The 24,700-nt window shown below is 41.8% G+C and overlaps 1 protein-coding gene across 4 annotated transcripts in view; it reads right to left on the reverse strand.

The window, feature by feature from the left end:
- Window positions 1-23,937, reverse strand: part of ATF1 (activating transcription factor 1) — a 77,673-nt gene extending 53,736 nt beyond the window's left edge. Inside the window, exons 1-2 of one of the 4 annotated variants that reach the window (XR_005794401.1) lie at window positions 23,645-23,926; window positions 16,770-16,868 (exon numbers count right to left, since the gene is read on the reverse strand). Coding sequence is in view for 3 of the 4 variants with exons in the window: in XM_040488148.1 (XP_040344082.1) it covers window positions 16,770-16,862 (93 nt within the window). In the remaining variant the exon portion in view is untranslated. Of the gene's footprint in view, window positions 1-16,769; window positions 16,869-23,644 lie in introns of all 4 variants that reach the window. The other 3 variants (XM_040488148.1, XM_040488146.1, XM_040488147.1) reach the window with 3 other exon arrangements.
- Between the last annotated feature and the right edge of the window lie 763 nt (window positions 23,938-24,700).

Here is a 24,700-nt window from a genome sequence, read left to right on the forward strand (position 1 = left end):
AGCAACTATAGTAGCTTTTCCTAAGCCTGCTGATTGGAACAAAATTCAGGCTTGTACATAAAAGCCTGATGAACCTATTTATCAGCATTGCAATCAACTCCAAATTGTCTTTGAATTTTTTTTTTTACTTTCCTGAGGTGCCTGGGTGGCGCAGTCAGTTAAGCATCCGACTTCGGCTCAGGCAGTGATCTCGCAGTTGAATTCAAGCCCTGCATTGGGCTCTGTGCTGACAGCTCAGAGCCTGGAGTCTGCTTTGGATCCCTCTCTCTCTCTGCCCCTCCCCTGCTCATGCTCTGTCTCTCAAAAATAATAAATAAACATTAGACACATTTTTTTGACCTTCCTTTAAATGTTGAATCTACCTAGATAGCATTTAACTATGTTTATTAATGGGCTGAACCAGATCTTCCACGATGGGAAAATATATCCACTCCAGATTTAGTTAATTTAGCAAACCAGCTTGCTCATACCCCAGATGAGTCACCTTAAATAAAGACTGCTAAAGTCCTCAAGTTTCAACTCTGGCAAATGAAGGACCCTAACCAAAACCCACCAGTTTCTGCTATTATTGCAAAGGGCCAGCACAATGGAAAAAAGTGTTAAGTGCTGCAGGAGCTTCAGCCCTCCAGCCAGCTTTTCCAATGCCCTCCTAATTCCCAATGACAGAGCTCCAAGAAACTACCGATCCTCCGACTTAATTGAGTTAGAGAAACCATTCTCCAGATTGAAGAATTCTCTCTGTCCTTACAGACATGGGAGCTATACTCTTGGTGTTCAACTCCATTGCTATAAAGCAGCTCTGTCTCAGAGTACTACAACAGTTCAAATAGCGGAGTCGCTGATGAACCTCAACAGGTTCCTGTCTTTGAACCTATTCCCTTTTGTTTAGGCCCTTTGAGAGATACCCATCTTTTTTTCTCCTTTTGTTCCTCCACCCCTATTTATCAGGCTGAGATTTCTTAAAAAATATTATGCCAAAATTTCTTTCTCCCAGAGGAGGGAAATAATTCTAGAATTTGACAGCAGTAATCAAGATAGCTAACCAGGGGAATTAAATGACCCTTGACACCTTTTATTTGTTCTGTCTCTGATGGCACTATATTGAGTCTAGGGACACTAGTCATTTGTTCCCACTGCTTTCCTTTTCGTGAGCAGAATCTTCAACTGATATTGGCAGCATCCACAGTACACCTCCTGTAAATATTCAGATTCCTCAAAACCTCTCCCCAGAATGAATCAATACCCTATAAATAAAGACACCCTTCAAGGCATCAGGCTCGTAACAGAATACAAAGCTCAGGACATCAACACCCTCTGCACTAGTGCCTGTAATACCTCTATTTTTCCTGTGAGAAAACCCAATGGCTAAGGATAGAGGTTTGTCCAGGACCTGTGCGAAATCATCATCATCATCATCCCTTGGCGCCTTGTTGTTCCTAACTCCCATATGCTACTGACATCCATTCCCACCAAAAGTAAATTGTTCACTGTAATTGATCTAGGTGATGATTTTTTAGTATTCCAGTTGATAAGGAAGTTTGTTTTGTTTGTTTTGTTTTTTTGCTTTCACTTGGGAAGAACAGGAATACACTGGGACAGCAATGCCCCCAGGGTTATAAAGACAGTCCTTTGACTTTTCACAATCCTTAAAAGCTGATTTGGATGATAGGAAGCTTTCTGCAGGCTCTACTTTGTTACAACATGTAGACGATTAGCTTCTCTGCCGCTCTTCTCCAACCACTTCACAGGAGACAGCATCCACTTTTAAAACACCTGGCCATAAAGGGACATAAAGTCTCAAAAAAAATTTTTTTTTTTAAATACAGTTTGCCTAAATTCAGGTTTAGTACATAGGGCACCTGATCTTAGAACAAGAACTATATTTGGATCCAAGGAGGCTCCATGGCATCCTGAACTTTCCAATACCTAAAACTACACACCAATTACAAGGTTTTCTTGGACTGTCTAGCTACTGTTGAAACTGGATTCCAAACTTCTTTTGTATGGCTCAACCTCTACATGCTTTACTAAAAAATAACAAGCCTGATGCTATTATTCAGAAAGATCAGAAGAACATAGCTTCCGAGACTTTAAAGAAAAGCCTAGGGGCGCCTGGGTGGCGCAGTCGGTTAAGCGTCCGACTTCAGCCAGGTCACGATCTCGCGGTCCGTGAGTTCGAGCCCCGCGTCAGGCTCTGGGCTGATGGCTCAGAGCCTGGAGCCTGTTTCCGATTCTGTGTCTCCCTCTCTCTCTGCCCCTCCCCCGTTCATGCTCTGTCTCTCTCTGTCCCAAAAATAAATAAACGTTGAAAAAAAAAAATATTTAAAGAAAAGCCTAATAAAGCCCCCTGCCCTTAGACATCCTAATTATCAACTTTCCTTTCTCCTGTTGACATGAGAGAAGGAACTGTCCTTTGAGTAGTCATCCAAAAACATGGGGGCCATCATCAACCCATAGGGTATTATAACCCATAACTGGACCCTGTGGTGGAAGATGTCCTCGTTGCCTCAGAGCCAAGCCATTCCTACCACTTCCCTTTTAGTTAAAGTCACTGAAGAAATAACCCTGGGACACCCTTTAACCATCCTTGTGCCCCACAAAGTAGAGGCCCTCCTGAATTCTCTCCTCACTCTCAGCACTTCTCAGTCATCTCACCTCCTGTGACATCCTGCTGCCAATGGCTCCTCACAGAACTCTTTCTGGCTGCAATAACCTTAACCCTGCTAGTCTTCTCCCTTCCTTCCCTGACGAAACCCCTCATGACTGCTTCACGCTGAGAGATCACCTTTCGACTCCCTGTGACAATTTACAGGAAACTCCTCTAACCACTGCAGATTTTTAATGGTTTACTCATGGTTCTTATTTAAAGGGTGAAAATGGTAAATATCATGCCAGATATGCTATTGCAACTCCTTTTGAGACTCAGAGGCAGCACCTTTACCTCTGGTTACTCCATAGGCTGAATTTTACACCCTTACGCAAGGCTGTACCTTACCCAAAGGTAAAACTGCAAACATTTATACCCATAGTCCATATGCCTTTGGGGTAGCTCATGACTTGGGAATGTTATGGACATGGTGAAGCTTCCTTACCTCCAATGGGGATACAACTAAAAATGGTTCCTATGTCCACAATTTACCAGATGCCATACTTTTGCCAGCTGCTCTGGCTATTATTAAGGTTCCTGGACATTCCAGACTCAACTCTCTGAGTGCCAAAGTAAACCACCTTGCTGATATTGCCATGAAAAACACTGCTCTCAAGGAAACCAAAGCCAAACTTTTGTCATGGTCCAAAGGGATGTTCTCCCAAAATATCATTTGGGAAAACTAACAAGAGATACCCAACAATTAGTCCCAGGGAAGGAAAAACAGTACTAGAAATCTAGTAATTGTTGTTTTGATAAAAAGATGCTGGTTTGGACCAAATTAACAATCTGGTCCTACCAAAAATTCTAAATTCCTACTACTGTATATACATTAAACTATTGGTCTGCTGGCAAAATGTTATCATTCACAAACCAGTACTGGTGGAGAAATACTAATAAGGCTACAAAAAGTGCCTACCCTCATCTGTCCCGCCTGTCCAAAGTCTAATTGAGAAAAACTCATTCACACAAGTGGATTTCATGTAGCTTCCCCGTCTCATGGATAAATCTCATGATCCAGTTATGGTCTGCATATGTTTTAGCAGACTGAAGCTTTTCCTTGTAGACAGACCAATGCTTTTTCTGTGTCTAAAATTCTGATAGAAAAGATTATCCCTACCTGGAGACCTCTTCTCAAACTTCATAGTGATTGGGAAACCCATTTTTCCAGTCAGGTGCTTCAACAAGTCTGTGCTGTTTGGCCAGTTTTACAACACTTCCATTGTGCATACCAAGGTTAGTCAAATATGTAAGTGGCGCTATTAAGACTCAAAATTTGTAGACTCTCCAAATACCCTGGCCAAAGGTACTGATGTTAGTCTTTCAAATTTCAGATCCGTCCTCTTTGACTCATAGATACTCATTCTGAGATAGTCACAGGATGCTGATACATTTGGCCCCCACCTCCTCTGACCCATGGTTGATAAAAGGAGATATACTCCAATACTGTAAATCCTAATTGCTTCTATTAAAAATAACCATGCTTTGGTAGAGCAATTTTTCACCATGCACTCCTGGTGACCTTAAGCATCACACCTTGCAACCTGGAAATTCCGTCTACTGAAAAAGACACTTCCAGAAACACTCTCAACCTTGCTAGAAATGGCCTTACCAGTTACTACTAACTACCCTTGTGCCGCCAAACTCTAAGCAGCAGACTCCTGGATTCATGTGACACCTCTAAAGAAAGCACCAAACTGTGACTGGACCTGCAAGCCATCTGGTGACCTGAAAAATAAAGATTTTCCCGGAATTGAAGCAGACAACATTGGATGACGAGTCAGCTTTCCCAAGACGTCTGCATGAGGCCTGTATACCTTTTTCTCACTGTTGCTTCTTCTCTTTTGTGGAAAGACAATGAATGCCCTTGTCTGCATTTCCCAAAACCTTGTGAAGGAGGGCAACAACTTCTTTTGATTATGGCCCTTCAGAAACAGCCTCACTGTGATCCCAGGACAAACTAATTTTTCACTTCTTCTAAAGAATTAGAAGATTCAGGGGCGCCTGGGTGGCGCAGTCGGTTAAGCGTCCGACTTCAGCCAGGTCACGATCTCGCGGTCCGTGAGTTCGAGCCCCGCGTCGGGCTCTGGGCTGGTGGCTCGGAGCCTGGAGGCTGTTTCCGATTCTGTGTGTCCCTCTCTCTCTGCCCCTCCCCCGTTCATGCTCTGTCTCTCTCTGTCCCAAAAATAAATAAAAACGTTGAAAAAAAAATTAAAAAAAAAAAAAGAATTAGAAGATTCAGAATCCACAAAAGTCTTTCTTTCACCTGAACTAATAACTGACTCTAGATTCTTACTCAAATTCAAGGTCTCTGAGTTTGCAACCATAACAAACTGTAACATATTTGGTTCCAAACAGTCCTTTCAAGATAACAATGCTGTTTTAAAATGGCTTTGAGGTTTTATTCATCAGCTATTGCTTCATGTTTATACCTGCACTGTATCTTCCCAAATCCACTTGGTTAATTCTTTTAGTGTGTACATTCATAAATTTGACAACTCAGAAGAAATTATCAATTTTTTGAAAACCACAAACTACCAAAATTTAGCCATGAAAAAAACAGTCTGAATAGTCCTGTTAAAAAAAAAGAAAGAAAGAAAAGAAATTCCAGGCTCCGGTTTCACTGGAGAGTTTTATCAAACATTTCAGGAAGGAATGCCAATTTTATATAATCTCTTCCAGAAAAGAGGATGGAATTATTTCCCAACTTGTTTTATGAGGCCCAAGACATTACAAAAAAAGAAAACCACAGACCAGTATCTCATGAATTTAGATGCAAAAACCTCAACAAAGTGTTAGCAAATTGAATCTAGCAATATATAAAAAGAACATAACACCATGCTCCGGGGTGCTCAGTCAGTTAAGAGTCTGACTTTGGCTCAGGTCATGATCAGTTCATGAATTCCAGCCCTACATCAGGCTCTCTGCTGTCAGCACAGAGCCTGCTTCAGATACTGTCCTCTCTCTCTGCCCCTCCCCTGTTCATTCTCTCTCTCTCCTAAGTAAATAAACTACAAAAACAAAAACAAAAAAACAAAGCATCATGGCCCAAGTGCTATTTACTTCAGGCATGCAAGGCTGGTTCGACATTTAAAAATCAATCAATGTGGGGCGCCTGGGTGGCTCAGTTGGTTAAGCGGCCAACTTCGGCTCAGGTCATGATCTCGCGGTCTGTGAGTTCGAGCCCCGCGTTGGGCTCTGTGCTGACAGCTCAGAGCCTGGAGCCTGTTTCAGATTCTGTGTCTCCCTCTCTCTGACTCTCCCCCGTTCATGCTCTGTCTCTGTCTCAAAAATAAATAAACGTTAAAAAAAATAATAATAATAAAAATAAAAATAAAAATAAAAATCAATCAATGTAATCCACCACATCAACAGGCAAAAGGAGAAAAAAATCATGACTGCATTCCAATCGAAGCAGAAAAATCTCATTTCATGAAATTTAATCTCATTTCATGGGGAAAAAAAACTCTCAAAAACTAGGAATAGAGGTAACTTCCTCAAACTCACAAAAAGCATTTATAAAAAACCTACAGCTAATATCAGACTTGATGAAAGAATGAATGCTTTTCCTCTAACACTCGGTACAAAGAAAGGATGTCCATTCTCACTACTCTATTCAACATAGTTCTGGGAGTTCTAAATGGTGCAATAAGGCAAGAAAAAAAGAAGTAAAATGTATAATAATTGGAATAAACTGGAATAACTGGAAAAAAAAGAAATAAAACCATCTCTATTTGCAGATGACTGTGTACATAGAGTATCACAAGGAATATTAAAAACATAACAAGAATAAAAAATCATCACTCCTAAAACTAATGTTACAAGGTATAAAGATCAATAAACCAAAGTCAGTTGCATTTCTATATCCTAACAAGAAACAAGTAAAAATCAACACAATGGAATTTATGATAGCTCCAATGAAAATACGCAATATTATTTACAACTGTTCTAAAAAAAAACCTAAACACTTAGGTATAAATCTAACAAAACATGTACAGGATCTGTACACTGAAAAAGACAAAATACTATGGAAAAAAGCAAAGGAAATTAAATAATTGGAGAGATTGACTATATTCAAGGATTGGAAGATTCAACCAGATATCAATTCTCCCCAACTGACATAGACAAGGTTATTGTAAAATTTATACAGAAAGGGAAAGGCCCTAAAACAATTTTGAAAAAGAAGAATAAAATGGAAGTAATCTTTCTTCTTGATGTTAAGGCTTTCTATACAGAGTAATTAAGACAGCATGGTACTGACAGGGGGAGAGCACATAGATCAATGGAACACAACAGAGAACCAGAAACAGACAAATATGCCCAAATAATTTCTGACAGAGGTACAAAAGTAATGCAGTGGTGCTGTAATTGTACATCTGTAAGCAAAAGCAAAAACAACCCTCTCAAATCTACACAAAAATTAACTTAAAATGGATCATGGGTTTAAATGTAAAACATAAATAAAACTAAAAACTTTTAGAAGAAACAAAAAATCTTTGAATTTGGGACTAGAAAGAATTCTTAGACATCAAAAGCACAAACCATAAAAGGAAAACTTGATAAAATGGACCTGGTCAAAATGTAAAACTTTTGGCTTTGTGAAAGACCCTGTTAAATGAATGAAAAAGAAAAATCATTCTTCTACTCTCCCATACCATCCAAGCTGGAAAAATCCAAATAAAACTCACCTAGGTTTCTAAGTTACCCTATTGGAGAATCTTTATTTACCAAAAAGAAAGGAGAATCTTTCTTTAACAAAGAATGTCCAAGATGTTAGATAGAGTATCTCCAAGGTAAGAAAGAATTATCAAAGGCACCGATGCACATACACACACACACATTCTTAGCTTATCCCTGGATGAACCGTGAGTTAAGTTTTCATGTCAAAAAATCTGAATGGTATGGGGGCGCCTGTCTGGCTCAGTCAATAGAGCATGTGACTGACTCTTGGTCTCAGGGTTGTTAAGTTCAAACCCCTCACTGCAGTGTAGAGATAATTTAAAAAATTGAATTTAAAAAATATAGGAATGGCATGAAGATCAAGCTGTTTTAAAAAGGTATTTTGTAGCCAAGCCTATTTGTAATTTCTTCCATATCCTCATTCATCCTCATCCTATGCCTGGAGACAACAGACTCTGGAGTTTTAGTGGATATTATGATGCAACTCACAGATCCCTTTTCATTAGTAAAAGACTTATTCCCCAGCTGCTGGAGTACAGCTGCTAGCAGACAGTGTTCAGTTGTCGGCCCTCTTAGGAACTGGCTTGGCTGATGAGTCACCTTGCCTGAGGTCACACACACCCCTTCTCAGGTCGGTCAAGATCCAATGACTGGTGCATGCTGGGATATAAAGTCCTGGCTGCTCCCTTCCCCTAACTCTGAAGAGCTATCTCAGCTTCAAAGCTCTCTCTAGGGGGTCAGTTGAGGCCTTCCCGGAGACTGAATCCCAGTCCCACTTCTCCTCCCGCCCAATCCTGCTTCTTTCTCTTCCTTTACTTTCCACAGGTTGTAATCCCAGGAAAACTCCCTAATAAACCTCCTACACGCTAATCTCCATCTCAGGGTCTGCTTCCCAGGAAACCCAAACTGTGACAGAAGTCAAACTGCTAGAAATGAAATCATGTCTCTAGCCTTACTAGCTGTGTAGAGGTTATAAAGGACAGTAGGTTAACATGAGGTTTAAAGATATTAAAACATGTAAAATGCTTAGAAATGCACCTGGCACACAGTGGACACTCAATAAATGTTAGCTGTCACTATCATCGTTTTCCCCATTCACACCCAGTTAAAATATACAAATTTCTCTACATCATGAGAATTACTGATATTTATGAGCTGGAAAAGACCTTAGAGATCACCAAGTCTGACACTCTTAATTTCCAGATGATGAACATCAAATCTAAATAAGTAACTTAGTAACAAAACCAGAGTTCAGACCAGGTCTTCTGAACGCTTCCATCAGTCTCGTTATCAGGCAAGACTGCCTCTCAATCTACATATACTTTGTAATTAAATGAAATTCACCAATTACTATGTCCCTCCCCTTCACTTTCCTGCCAAAATTGAACCTCAGCTCTCTTCTGAAGAACACTACCTCTCCTATAGCTCTCTCCTTCACTCATACCATAAGCCTACAGATAGGGTGTGTGTTCCCTTTGCTTTTCATCAGTACTTCCAGACCACTGTCCCTTCAAAGTCCTCCCCTAAAAGCGTCCAACTTCAAGGCTCATAGCAACAGACCATCCTTATGGCAGTCACGTCCCCTCATTTCTTTAAGACGTTAGCCTGCAGACCAACCTATTCTTTCTAATACTATTCCTGATATAATCTGTGGTATTCTCAATATGCAACATCCAGTAACCTTCCACACCCAGACCTCTTTTATTCTTCTCCAAAACCCTGTCTTCCACCCTCTTCAGCTACCTGCTCCTGTGGTCATACCCTACAAGGTTTCTAAACAGGCATTTTGGGCAGGACAATTCTTCCATGTGCAGGAATATCCTGTTCTCAAACTCAAGTATCTATCTGAGATATCACCTACTTCCAATTCATTACCTCTACTATTTGGACGCTCAACAATTCTTGGGACTCCACACGAACCTATAATCCATGAGCCTACTACTATTTTTTCCCCTGCTCTTCACCCTATCAAGTACCTACTTCCTTCCTTATACAGCTTAAATTTCATGGCCCAGCATTATAATCACTCTATCACGCACACCATCAATGCCCTTGTCTTTTCCTTCTTCATTGTAGTCCTTAACTAAATATCAACCCTGTTAACTCCCCTACTCTACGCGTGTAACCTGAATGCAAACCATACCTGAACTGGACTGGAGAAAAAATACACAACTGAATTTAACAGTCTCACTTTAAATTCATGATCAAATTTCAAGTGGACTGACAGAGTGCCTTGCCTGGTTAGGCGTCTGACTTCAGCTCAGGTCACGATCTCACAGTTTGTGGGTTCAAGCCCTTCATCAGGCTCTGTGCTGACAGCTCAGAGCCTGGAGCCTGCTTCAGATTCTGTGTCTCCCTCTCTCTCTGCCCCTCCCCTACTCGTGCTCTGTCTCTCTCTCTCTCTCAAAAATAAACATTAAAAAAAAAAAACTTCAAGTGTACTATTAATGATCTCCAGCAATTCTGCTACACATCCATAGTCCATTTACATTTCTCACTGTCCCAACAGACAGACTACTTCACATGTTCTCCTTGTTTCCTATCTTCTCAAAGCATTTTATTTCACTGAAAAACAAAGAAGTTATCAAAAGAAAACTTTCAGAGTATCTCCTCCCCAATCTACCCACCTACTCTATTTACTTTCTTTCTTACTATGAATGACGTACCTGTGCTCGTATAAAATAAATTTTTCCACCTGTAGATTAAATCTCATTCCCTCTCCTTAAGGACTTCATCCCAAAATTGACTTCTCTTTCCTGTATCATCAAATTTTTCCCTTCTATTGTATCATTCACATCAGTGTACCAACAGACTGTTGGTATTCCTCCCATCTCAAAAAGTAATAATAAAAGCAAAGCTCCCATGACCTACAAACCTCTCCAGCAACTTTATTTCTTAGCCCTCTTTGCAACAAAACTCCTCAAAGGAGTTGTCTATTCATTTTGTTGTCAATGAGTGTCCAATTCTTTTCTTCTTCTCTTTTTCCATGTTCTCTTGGATCTAATTAGATTTTTACCCCCCCCCCCACTGAAATAGTTCTTAAGGCTGTCAATAAATTTCATGTTGCTAAATACAGTCAATTCTTACCATTTGTGGTAGTTACATTCTATAAAGTTGCATGTGCACAGAATTGGCAAATACTGAACCAATGCTCCAGAGGGAATATGGAGGTAGGTTCCTGGAAGCTCCTGGGCACCTTATTTGCATCAACTGGTCAACATATAACCAGTGTTCCTGTTTAAAGATACCTTTTTAGTATATATAATGTTAATCCATTAACACTGAACCCAAGAACAGCAAAACTACAACTCATGCTTGAATGAAACTTATTTAACACATATATTTTCTCCATAAGGTACATCACAGCCTCCTTGCACTTAGACAACACCCAGTACAACTCTGGGAGGCCATTTCAAACAGCACAATCACCAACAAAAAGCAAAAAAATGCAAAAAATATGGCACTAACTAGACTACAAAAAGAACTGTTTATAGTATGAGAGCTAAAATAAGACAAAGCACTGGCGTCTTGTTCGATGTCAGCTGGAATGGTGTGCATTAAATTACTCCATTTTTTCACCACTCTGGGCATGTATACTAATGACCAGAGAAGTCCTGGATTGATTCCAGGGTTACAAATAAATTTTATCAAGTAGGCAAATCTGCAAATACAGAATCCTTGAATAATGAAGACTGACTGTGTAAGGGTTGCTTTTTATTCCTTATTCGACATGCTAGCAGAATTTTACATTAGACCATCGCCTTATTCTTAATTTCCAAGATTCTAATTTCTCTTGATTTTCCTCTTAACCTCACTGACCAACCTACCCCAGTCAAATCCACTGACCTCATCTATGAGTATACAAGACCCCCAGTAATCTCATCTAGTCTCATGACTTTAAATTACACTTATGTTACAAAGATATTGTCCCACAGCTCTTGGATGCTCTGGTCTGTTTTCCCCCTATTTGTTTTCAGTGTGTTTAATTTCTGCTGCTCTATCTTTAAGTCCACTGATTCTTTCCTTGGCTATGTTAAATCTGCTAACAAGTAGTCCTAAAATATACTTCATCTATATCAAAATTTACTTTTAGCATTTTCATTTGACCTTCATATACTTTTCATTCCTATGCTGAAATTTACCATTATACATGTTGTCTACCTTTTCCACTAGAGCCTTTACTATGTTATTCACTGGTATTTTTTTTTAAGTCTTTTTTTTTTTTTTTTTTTTTTTTTTGAGAGAGCAGGTATACGTGCATGAGCGAGCAGGGGAGTGGTAGAGAGAGGGAGAGAGAGAATCCCAAGCAGCCCCGATTCAGGGCTCAATCCCATGAGCTGAGAGATCATGACCTGAGCCGAAATCTAGAGCCAGATGCTTTAACCAACTGAGCCACCCAGGCGCCCCTATTCATTGGTATTTTTAAATTCACTGTCAACACTTCTGGTAACTATGTCATCCTCAGTCTATTGATTATTTTGATTCTTGAACGGTGGATTATTTTTTCTTATTTTTTGCATGTTTCATAATTTTTGCCTGAATGATGGACATCATGTATAAAACAACACAGACTGAGGAAACAGTATAAAAATGGGTATGGCTAAGTGCGCCCGGGTGGCTCTGTTGGTTAAACAACCAACTTCGGCTCAGGTTATGATCTCACAGTTCTTGAGATGGAGCCCCACACTGGGCTCTGTGCTCTCAGTGCAGACCCTCTGTCTCCCTCTCTCTCTGCCCCCCTCCCTTGCTCACTCGCTCCCTCGCTCCCTCAAAAATAAACAAACATTTAAAAAATGGGTATGGCTCTTCTTCTCCAACCTGTTAGTTGGGGGACTGAGGGGAAGGGTTGAGTCATCTATTCAGGAATTGGGCTGGGCTTGGGTTTTGTTGTTAGGATTACCTTAAGTGTACGATCTGCTTCAAATTCCTCTAGTGCCACCTTCTGCTTAGGGTGGGAGCTGGTTTGCCCAGAGTGTTTTCTCAATGTTCTTGCTCCACCCTCAGCTTTAGGTTTTCTCTGGGCACCTTCCCCAGAGACTCTCTCCACAGTCTTGCCCCTCCCCTGGGCAACTGCTGTTGCTTTTTAAATTTTTTTTTTTCAACGTCTATTTATTTTTGCGACAGAGACAGACAGAGCATGAACGGGGGAGGGGCAGAGAGAGAGGGAGACACAGAATCGGAAACAGGTTCCAGGAACTGCTGTTGCTTTTACTTGCTAGCAGGGAACAGGGAAGTTCTCCATTATCCTGGCTCGGTCTCAGGCAAGCCCTGTATCTCTGGGTCTCAGGGGTTGGGCTTTCTCCCAGTAGTAGGAAAACTAAAGGTCTTAAACCCAGAACGGTTTCCTCCCCTTCTCTCAAGGTTTATGGGTTTTTGGTTTTTTTTTCCTTTCATTCCTCCTAGCCACAATGGAAAATGGAGTTTATCCCCTTCCCCCAGTGGCTTAAAGCTGTTTTCCACAGGGAGAAAAGGGTCCAGGCAGGCCCGTACCACCTAATGAGCCTTTCTGTGGCCTCCCTTGCTTTCCCCAATTTTTCTCAAGAGAAACCGTTGGGAGGACCTTGGAGAAACACCAACAGCTGAGGGTTATCTACCATGTATCTGCAGCTCTCAAAGATTCTATACTCTCATGCAGCCCACATTTAGGCTTTAGCAATTCATTAAAAACTTAGCTGAATTCTCCTTTCCCCTTGTATGACAGCCCTGTCTTCTTCCTGTGCTCCGTTACAGATTAGCCAGGCCTACACCCCACCTCTGATGGATCAAGAGAGATTATGACTTTGTACATTACAGCTCATTCTTATTTTAAGATGGGAGCAATACTCTTTTCAGCTTTCTGTATCCTAAGTGGAAGCCAGAAATCATTTTGTGAATTTAAATACAATCTATATACCCACAACTCCTAAATTTACATTTCTAGTCTGGACTTCTTCCCTAGACTCTGGACCATATATATATCCAACTGCCTACTGGACAAATCTACACAAACTCTAAGGTAACCCCCATGATCCCCACCTCTTAGTATTCATGCCTTTGAATAATCCTTTCCCCTTGAGTGTGGGAGGGACCTGCAACTTGCTTCTAATCAACAGAATAAGGCAATGGGGTATCATTCCCGCGATTACGTTACATTTTATGGCAAAGGAATGGGATATCGTTCCATTGATTATATTATATGGTATCATAAAAGACTGTCTTGCTAGCCAACTCATTCTCACCCTTCTGACACAGGTAAGGGAAGCAGGCTGCCATGCTGTGAACCGCATGGGGAGGGCCACCTGGCAGCAAATTGCAGATGACCTCTAAGATCTGAGCATGGCTTCCAGCCAACAAAAAACTGAAGCTCTCAGTCCTACAGCTGCAACAAAATGAATTCTGCCAACAACCCGAGCGAACTCAGAAGTGATTCCTCTCCAGTCTAACCCACAGGTAAGAACCCAGCCCCAGCCAATACCAGAGTATGTAGCTAAGAAGTTTCTGACCTCACAGAAACTGTGAGACAATAAATGCTGTGTTCGGGGCGCCTGGGTGGCTCAGTCGGTTAAGCATCTGACTTGGTCTCAGGTCATGATCTCACGGTCCATGAGTTCGAGCCCTGTGTCAGGCTCTGTGCTGACAGCTCAGAGCCTGGAGCCTGTTTCGGATTCTGTGTCTCCCTCTCTCTGACCCTCCCCCGTTCATGCGCTGTCTCTCTCTGTCTCAAAAATAAATAAACGTTAAAAAATTAAAAAAATAAAATAAAATAAAATAAATGCTGTGTTCTTGTGAGCCATTGAACTTGTGGTAATTTGTTTTGCAGCACAGAAAACTAATATAGATAGTATCACCAATTTAACACGCCTAAAAGCCAAATTCCTGATTGCCAATATTACCTCCAAAAGAAAAAACATGCTCTAGTGTTGTCCATCTTAATTAAGTGGCAACTCCATTCCTCCAGTTATTCAAGCCCAAAACTACAGGGTCTATCTCAATTTCTTTTTTTTTTTTTTCCTCCAAAATCCACACGTAATCCAAAAGTAAAAAGTGTTGGTTTCACAAGCAAATTATATCCACAATCTAACTTTATCTCACTACCACCACTGCTACCACTTTGGTTCAAGTCACTATCACCTCTCATGCGCATTATTGCAACAGCCTCCTAAGCGGTTTTCCCGCTTCCACTCGACCGAGCAGCCAAAATGGTCCTACTAAAATATCAGTTAGATAACGTTTTTACTCAAAGCACTCCAAAGGGTCCTCATCCTACCCAGATTAAAAGTCAAAAGACTTCCAGTGGCATACAAGGCCTACCTTATCTGACACTCCCCTTCCCACTCCAAACCTCTCTGCCTCATCTTGTGTCATTCTCCCCTCGTTCATCTGCCACAACACCAGCCTCCGTGATGTTCCTTAACCGTGCCAAGTACATATCAGTCTCAGCATTTTACAACTGTTAGTCCATGTAATTGAAGAGTTATTTCTACTACTCTTCTCTGACCACTTTATATAAAAAGGCAAGTCCACTTGTCCCCACCAGCTCCCTATCCCTCCTACCCTGTTTTATCAGTCTCCACAATACATACTATGAACTGGTATCTGTTTTATTGCCTGTCTCCTCAAAATTAGAATGTAATTTCCATAAGAGCAGAGACTTCTGTTCACTGCGATACTACTGTATTAGATACTGTTTCCTTACAATATTTAGAGTCTAATCAAGTAGTCAAGCCACAAGAATTTGAACATAAAGTCAGTCACGTTATTTTTCAAAATCACTACAAAAATTACTTAATCACTTGGAAATGTACTTATTCTACAACACTATAAATATGCTTCTAAGGAAACTTGAAAAACATTCACATCTCACCAAAATAACTGAAATACACACGTAAGCCAAGTGAATTTAAACATCTCTGTGGAGGGCACTATTAACAGAAAGATAACTGAAAGACTCCATAACTGTTTTTCCAGCACCTTCTGGAGTAGATATAATTATTCCACACAGATACAGCCAAATAATTTAGAAGGATACATCAAGCTGGAAGGATTAATAACCCTTTAGGGCCCTGGCTCTCAAAGGTTTTGGTCTAAAGACCCTTTAACACTCTTAAAAACTGAGGACCCCACAAAATTCTTATTTTATGGGCTTTTAATATACTAACACTTACACTTAAATTAAAACAAGGGACACCTACAAGACTCAGTCGGTTAAGCATTCAACTCTTGATTTTGGCTCAGGTCATGATCTCACGGTTCATGAGATCGAGCCCATGTTGGGCTCCATGCTGACAGCACAGAGTCTGCTTGGGACTCTCTCTCTCCCCCTCTCTCTGTCCCTCCCTTGCTGTCTCTCGAAATAAGTAAACAACAGCAAAAAAAAAAATCAAAAAATTTAAAAATATTTACCAGTTTATTTTAAAATAATATAAATCTATTACACGTTAATATAATGTTTTCATTTCTATAACTAAACTCCACCCCCCTAAATTAGTGAGAGAATGGTATTGTTTTATATTTCTGCAAATTACCTTAATGTTCGAGTTAATAGAAAACGGCTGAACTCTCTTAGCTGCTTCTACCTTAAATATGTTGCCATATGTTGTTTTTGGATGAGATATATGAACAAAGTCTGGCCTCACACATACATGTAGTTGGAAAAAGGAAGTCTGTTTTAATAGTCTTTTCAGATAACTGTGGATATTCTTCGATACCACATTAAAACTAAACAGGTTGTTTGCAATGTACACTCTGAACGTTGCACTGCATATTCTGTTAACATTAAAATCCATTAGTCTACCTTGTACTTTGACCAAATCTTATACTCATGCATGATTTTGTACACAAGTTTGCAACTAAAAAGTCTATAACTACTGGAAAACTGTCAACCTCACAATTGTGAATACAAGTTTTCCAAAATTCTAATTTTTGCTTGAAAATTCAAATCTTATCGCTGACAACAAATAGTTGTTTCCTTGAAATGGATCAGATGCATGGATCAGACAATTTGAAATTTGTAAAATGTCAATTCTATAATATGCATGCCTATCAATTGAAGTTCTCTTACGTATACACGCCTGTTTTCCAGCTAAGCAGAAATATTTCCTATCTATCCGTAATAAATCTATTGAATTAAAGATGGTTTGCCTCTTAATTCAAGTTAGCTCAAAGAGCCAGTTAATTTTTCATTTTTCTCACATAGCAACAAAATCAGTCTGAAAAAAATCTAAACAATCATGCCCCACGTAAAATGAAATCTACTTCTTCAAGTTTTGAGAAGTATATACATATTAAAACAACACTAAATATACTTCACATGAAAGAAAATAAAACTGAGTGATCTTGACAGGATTTTTAAATCCAATCTACCTTCCTTCCATACATTTCAACGTTTTACAGTTCTTTCTGCTTGGTTCTTTTTATGAAATATTCCTAATTAGCTCAGTATTTTGGTTGGGAAAGGCCTTACCTGTTGAGCAATATGAGAAATATGAGCTCCCTGAACTGCAGAACCCGGTTGCGGTGCTGTCTCTGAAGTGTTACTCTTGTGGGAATCTTCCATAATCAACTATAAGAGGAAAAAAGTCAGTTAAAAGATGCTTCCTAACTTCATTTTCAAGAAATCCTAAGACATTTCTTTTCTAAACATGTACTTTTTCAGAGGAACAGATGAAGCTTCTCTATGCTGTGGGCTGAGCTCAATTTATCCAGACTCAATATGTTCTGACGCTCTGTTCTGTGTAGAAATCTAACTATAAGATCTCAAGAAATGGCAAATAAAAAGTGCTATAGAATATGTATAACATACTGCATAGTTGTATAAAAACTGGCAACATGGATGTCTCCATAGAAGAGAATTGGTAGCTATGGAACAGTGATAGTAAAGACTTTACCCTGCATACTCTTTTTCATTTTTAAAATTTTGACCCACATGAACATGTTAAAATTTAATAAATGGCACATATACATGTAAATCATTGTGACTACATTTTCAAATGTTATCCCACTCAAGAAGTATGATAGTCTTCTGGGGTGCCTGGGTGACTCAGTCAAGTGTCTGACTTCGGCTCAAGTCATGATCTCATGGTTCATGGGTTTGAGCCCTGAAATCAGGCTCTGTGCTGGCAGCTCAGAGCCTGGAGCCTGCTTTGGATCCTATGTTTTCCTCTCTCTGCCTGCTCACACTCTGTCTCTCTCTCAAAAATTAAATAAACCTTTTTTAAAGTTAAAAAAAAAAAAAAAGAAGTATGATAGTCTTCCTGTCCATGGACACAAGCATCCTTCTCCAGTCTAGGGAACAGTTTTCTCATTGCACATATACTTCTTTACAGAGAATTCACTGAGCAAAAGCTGAACTAAGTAAGTAACACCATACATAAGTAGGTTCTAAAGATCTAGATAATCAACTACAGGATATGCAGGCTTGGTAAGAATGAGAATGAATGGGTTATGAGAGATGGGATATGTCAAATGGGAAGAGAACCACTTAGAAAAAGACTGCTGGGGCACCTGGGTGGCTCAGTTGGTTAAGCATCCAACTCTCGGTTTCAGCTCAGGTTCAGGATTTTGAGTGCTGCGTCCGGCCCTGTGCTGACAGTGCGGAGTCCACTTGGGATTCTCTCTCACCCTCTCTCTCTCTGCCACTTCCCCACTGTGCTGTCTCTAAGTAAATGAAAACAAAAGTTGTAAACTTCCCCTACGTATAATTTTGTATCTTGTTCCCACTTATCACTAGTATTTTCTAGATTTTAAACTGAAACATATTTAGGGGCGCCTGGGTGGTTCAGTCAGTTGGGCACCTGACTTTGGCTCAGGTCATGATGTCACCATTCGTGGGTTCAAGCCCTGCATCGGGCTCTGTGCTGACAGCTCAGAGCCTGGAGCCTGCTTCAGATTTTGTGTCTGCCTCTCTCTCAGCCCCTCCCTTGTTTGCACTCTGTGCCCCTTTCTCTAAAAAATAAAAATATTAATAAAAATTGAAAAGAAAACTGAAACATATTAAAGGCTACACAATATTCCATCCAGTGAATAGATATGATTCATAATTTTTTACCAAACAAGACAATATTGTGATTGATATCTTTGGTACATAAAGCTTTTCCACAATTAAAATTATTTCTATAGGATACATTCCAAAAAAGAGAATTGCCTGATCAAAGAGTTTGAATGTTTAAAGTTTTCTGAAGGAATTACACTCTATCAGAACCACATGAAAAAGCAGATAGGTGAAAAACAATATATTGTTTTACATTTCTTTTAATTCTCTATTAGTTGTGTGAGATATCTGTTCACATTATCTGTCCATCCATCAACCAGATTTTAGTTTTTCTTTTTAGCCTATATTTCTTAATATAAATTTCATTCTATCACGTGGATGTAAATATTTTTCCAATGTGATTTAACTACGATTACCTTAAAACTTTTAATTTTGGCAAATTCATCTATTCCTTCCTATGTTGTTTCTTCAACTGCTTTTAAGGTCACATACAGTCCCTTCTTTAGGAAGAGCATAGTAGTTTTTAATCTCCACTGATACAAGCGTATCTCTGCGGACTAAATATACAGACAGCATCAAAAATGGAATGATCTATTTTCTACATACTGCCTCTATTTTTTTAAGCATTTTATTTTTAAGTCATCTCTACACCCAATATGTGGCTCAAATTTACATCCCAAGATCAAAAGTGGTATGCTCTACTGACTGAGCCAGCCAGGCAGCCCTAAAATGCCTTTTTTAACACTCCATTTCAGAAGACGTAAGTTAGAATGCAGAAAAAAAATGTATAGTGCTAAAGCACTGAAAGAAACTTATATAAAAGATGTTTAAAAACCTTAAATTACTGGAAATGATACTTTTCTGTTTCACTGTGACTCACTGATTTTTCCTCCATAACAGTATCATTAAGAAACCCTATCTCTAATGGAAACTAACACAATCAACAAAACACACATTTCCTAGTAAAAACCACTACAGTCAGCAAATAAGATTTTGGACAATTATTACAACCACATTTCCTATGGAAAATAAGATAGCCTACTTTCTATAATTTTTTAAAGAGTAATCAACTAAGGGCACCTGGGTGGCTCAGTCAGTTGAGCATCCAACTCTTGGTTTTGGCTCTGGTCATGATCTCATGGTCTCCTGAGTTCAAGCCCCAGGTGGGCTGGGCGCTGGCAGTGAGGAGCCTGTTTGAGATTCTCTCACCCTCACTCTCTGCCCCTCCCCCCACTCACAAGGTCTCTGTCTCTCTCAAAATAAACTTTAAAAAAATTGGGGCGCCTGGGTGGCTCAGTCGGTTAAGCAACCGACCTCGGCTCAGGTCATGATCTCACGGCTTGTGAGTTCGAGCCCCGCATCGGGCTCTCGCTGACAGCTCGGAGCCTGGAGGCTGCTTCGGATTCTGTGTCTCCCCTAGTCTCTACCCCTCCCCTGCTCATGCTCTGTGTCTCTCTCTCAATAATAAATGTTAAAAAAAATAAAAATAAAAAAATAAAGAGGAGGGGCGCCTCGGTGGCTCAGTCGCTTGGGTGTCTGACTTCGGCTCAGGTCATGCATGATCTCACAGCTTGTGAATCCGAGCCCGGCATCGGGCTTTGCGCTGACAGCCCAGAGCGTGGAGCCTGCTTCGGATTCTGTGTCTCCCCTCTCTCTGTGCTCCTCCCCTACTCATGCTCTGTCTCTCTCTCCTTCAAAAACAAACATTAAAAAAAAACAAAAACCTTTATTTGTAATAAAAAAAAAATAAAGAGGAATCAACTAATCTTTTTTTCCAAAATGAAAACAGCTTTATAGTTCCTCTCATTGTAAACAATACATACTATATATGTTTAATGTTAAGAGTATAATCTTTACTCACTTTTGAACTATTATTCCTAAAATTAAAGATTAACCATCCGTTAAAAACTGGTTCCTCAACACAGAATAAACTGTATGTGTACAAAGGCATTTTCCATGAAAGTAGCCCCCAGCAGCAGATGGACGCTTAACATTAGACAAGGGTAAATAGGGCAGAATCACAGGGGGGCAGTGAAACACAGTTTCAAAAGTGCCATCAATGGGAATGAATTTGGGGAACTGAAAAGGCAGCAGGCTGTGATCTTGCTGACATATAAAGAACGTAAGAGGGGCGCCTGGGTGGCTCAGTCGGTTAAGCGCCCGACTTCGGCTCAGGTCATGATCTCGCAGTTTGTGAGTTCGAGCCCGCGTCAGGCTCTGTGCTGACAGCTCAGAGCCCGGAGCCTGCTTTGGATTCCGCATTTCCCCTTCTCTCTGGCCCTCCCATGCTCATGCTCTGTCTCTCTCTCTCAATAATAAACGTTTAAAAAAAAATGTAAGTAAAAAGCAGGGTACTTTTAAGAAAATTTGCAAAGAAAGGAATATTATACACTAGGCACTAAACTAACAGCTTTTTAAAGTATCATTTCCTGAATGCCCTATTTGAGAGAGAAGTAAATTGAGGCTCAAGGAAACTATCATTTACTATGGATCTCATGGTAAAATGTGAACACAAGACCTGAAACCGTAACTATTTAATCCAAAACCCATGGGGGTTTTTTTGTTTTGTGTTTTTATTCCACACTGCCCCTCTTCCTCTCACATTGTCAATCTGCCCATCTGGCAAACACCTACTCTTTTCAAGTTTCATCTCAAACATTATGTTCCCAACTGCTCCAGGTCCTTTCTTCCTACTTCACTGTGCCCTGCGGTTATTTCTAACGAGGTTACTTAACACTGGGAATTCTGTTTATTGGCATGTCTGATTCCCCCAGTCTTAAGGTGCCTAAGGACAGGGCCTGTATCCTGTGAATGCGTGCTCTACCCAGCAGAGACCCTCATGTATGCAGTAAACAATAAACATCAACAAATACAGTTAGTAATCTCATTTGATGAATGAAGAGGGTCTTAGCTTCCTCACCTATAGAGAATATTGAACTATGATAAGCTTGAGGGCAAAAAGGCTCTTGCTCGACATCTCCACAAGTGAATTCATGATCTCCCCTCAAAACTGTTCCTATTAGTCATACTGCACTTCTTTCGGATCTTCCAATGTGTCTGCCTTGCTTTCTCTCACCTTCAGGCTTTCACACATGCCATTCCCTCTTCCAGAAGACACTCCTTTTCTTCTCTTCATGTGGCCTACTCCTTTGAGTTATTTATTCTTCCAAGCAAACTTTCATTACTCCCTCAGACAAGTCTAGAAGCTCTGGCTACCTCCCCATAGAACATGTTACCCCCTCTGCTCATGGCACTTATCCCAGTACTGTAACGGCCTGTTTTCTGAACAGCACCAGAATGCAAGCTCTAGGGAGCTAAGGACCATATCCTGTCCCAACACAGCACTAATACCTTGCATATTTATTAAAGGTGAGTAAATCAATGTCTTTAGTTGGGGTTTATCTAGCTATAGATGAAAATAATGGTTAAAGAAATATATTTAGGGATGCCTGGGTGGCTCAGTAGGCTAAGCATCGGACTCCTGATTTTGGCTCTGTACTGACAGCATGGAGCCAGCTTGGGATCCTCTGTCTCCCTCCCTGTCTCTGCTCCTCCCCTGCTCGCTCGCTCTCAAAAATGAATAAACATTAAAAAAAATACATATTCAGACAATTACTTCAACTCCGCTTTAGACTCAGGACAATTCAGACACAAGAAAACATCCTACTTTAGAGTTAAAAATTCATTATAATTAAGTAGGATGATATGGGAAGAAAAAGCATGTTGAGACGGGACTACCACCTACTGGTGACATAACAGTACTGTGCAGATGTATACATCTGTATACATCGCAGACCAAACAGAACCTCAAAGGATTAACTACAAATCATAGAACAAACACATTCAGCGTTAGGACAACAGTACTGATTCCAGCTGGGACACCGAGGTAACTGCACATTATAAACTCCATCGGAAAAGGAGCATTTTAATGAACCTGCTTATTTCTGCCGGTAATGAAATTCTCAAGACAAAATGCATTTTGCAACCTAAACCTAACATACGGACTCTTATCACAGCCCAGGTCAGTCTGACAAAGATGCTTGCCAAAACTATGCTGAAAAAGCCTCAGAAGGGTATTCTCAAGGAGTATTACAGCTATCCCCCTGCTTACTGAAAATGTGTGTTCCATCACTTCACTTTTACAAAAAACCCACACTAATACCTGATTTCGCTAACCAAAAGAAATCCGAAGAAAGAGGATTTTCACTTTCAGGGAAAAAGAAGAAAAGCGAAAACACCATTCAGTGTGTGTTTCGCAGCCTTCCCCCAGAACTACACCCAGCATCTCATGTCCGTGGCTTTGAACTCTTGTCTGTGAGCATCCAGACTTTACCTCGATTTACTTTGTTAGTAAGACGTGTCCTAAGGGAGCAGAAAAGCCTAAGAGATTCTTTTCCGGGTCTGGAACCACTGAAAAAAATTTCCGCATACATTCATGGTAATTGCTTCTTCGCTTTAGGCCACTTCTCCCTGAAGGACAGGTTTCACAGGAATGCTCTGATAGCTGAGGGAACCGGTACTAGCCCACTGCTCCTCAAAAGCTAACCAAATAACCATCACTTAACACGGACAATATAACTTTGGAGCAGATTACGCTGCACGCTCCACCGTGTAGCTGATGCCGGGAGATCTCATGCTTTGTTTTTTGCGATAAAGGAGAAAATCAAAAGGACCGTTTCCTCGCTTTGATCCCGCCTAAAGATAAAAAGAGGAGCTTCTATCACCCCACACCCTCCATCTCGCTCATCAGCTCCACCTTTCCGCTACCGTTTCGTCCGTCTGTGTCATTACTGTACCCCACTCAACTGTAAGCTCCCCGAAGGCAAGGGTGGTTTCTGGAACCCTCCAACGCCAGCGGCTGGGCCTGGCACGCCGAGGGCGCCCGGAGCGCTCTGGGGGATCCCTGGCGGACCTAAACCGGTCCCGGGCAGCTGGGCGGAAAACGTTCGGAGGCCAAGGCCACGCTGCCCTCCGCGCCCCATTCCTAGACCGGCGACGGAGGGCGCTCGCCTATGGCCGCAGAGGGGCCGCTTCAGAAGCGAAAGCCACCCCCGGCGGGAGGTCTCCGGTTTTATTTTGGTTGAGGGGTGGGGGCCAAAGGGAGACTGACGACTGAAGGGGAAACAGCCGGGCGAGCACGAGAACCGGAAGCGCGCTCGGCGCGGGGACAGCGGGCAGCCCCTCCCCCTTCCGCCGCGCGCCCTCCGCGCCCCTCCCCCACCGCGGCCGCCGCGCGCGACCCCCACCCGGCACGAGACCCGACGCGGCGTCCCCTCCGACGCCTAGTCCCCGCGCCCTGCCGCTGCCCAGGGACACGGGAACACGTCGCACCCCCGCCCCCTGCTTACCTGTGGCTGCCGCCTCGCCGCTGTCCGGGGCGGGAACTTCCACTCCCCCCTCCCAGGTGGATCCGAAATTCTCTACCCACTTCTCCACGCCCTCACGCGGCGGGGTATGTGCCTCTCCCAGGGATTAGGCGGAGCGGGGAGAATCTGTGTCACTTAACAGCCAACTGTCCTAGGCTACCGTTTCCTCGGCAGTCAGGGCCGCCACTGGCGGCATGATCTACACTAGGCCGGGGGCGGGGTAGGAGAGGGGGGCAAAACTGAGTAAGTGAGCGTGGGGGGGTGAAGTTAAGGCGGTCCCTCCGCGCGGGCCGCCGTCCTACGTCACCGCGTTGCTCACGTGACGCGCCGCCATCTTGTGCCGGGTTTCTTCCGAAAGCCTGGCGCACTTCCGGAAGGTGCTACTCCGGCGATAGTTGCCAAAGGTTTCCCGGAGTCGTTTTTCGCTTCAGGAAGTCTGCCCTCACTCCTCCCTCACCTCTGTTTTCGGAGACCCGCGACAGCTTGCTGGTGTCGGAAGGCCGCTCGGTGCGGGGCCGCTCTCATCGATTCGAAGCGTCGTTCTGAGCTCAGCTGCTGCTTGGTCTGGGTTGGGTGATCGGGTCCCGAACGGTCGTCCTTGGCCTTGATCCACACCTCACCTGTCCGGGTCTTGTAGAGAGAAGGGACTTGACGCGTGGAAGTTTGTCCTCCTCATCTTCTCGTAGTTTACCCGGACTCTTTTTTTTTTTTTTTTTCCAACGTTTATTTATTTTTGGGACAGAGAGAGACAGAGCATGAACGGGCGAGGGGCAGAGAGAGAGGGAGACACAGAATCGGAAACAGGCTCCAGGCTCTGAGCCATCAGCCCAGAGCCCGACGCGGGGCTCGAACTTACGGACCGCGAGATCGTGACCTGGCTGAAGTCGGACGCTTAACCGACTGCGCCACCCAGGCGCCCCTGTTTTGTTTTTTTTTTTTTAAACGTCTATTTTTGAGACAGAGAGAGCATGAACGGGGGAGGGGCAGAGAGACACAGAATCGGAAGCAGGCTCCAGGCTCTGAGCCATCAGCCCAGAG

The sequence above is a fragment of the Herpailurus yagouaroundi genome, unplaced genomic scaffold (assembly GCF_014898765.1).
Source record: "Herpailurus yagouaroundi ecotype Mexico unplaced genomic scaffold, PumYag 166, whole genome shotgun sequence".
NCBI lineage: Eukaryota > Metazoa > Chordata > Mammalia > Carnivora > Felidae > Herpailurus > Herpailurus yagouaroundi.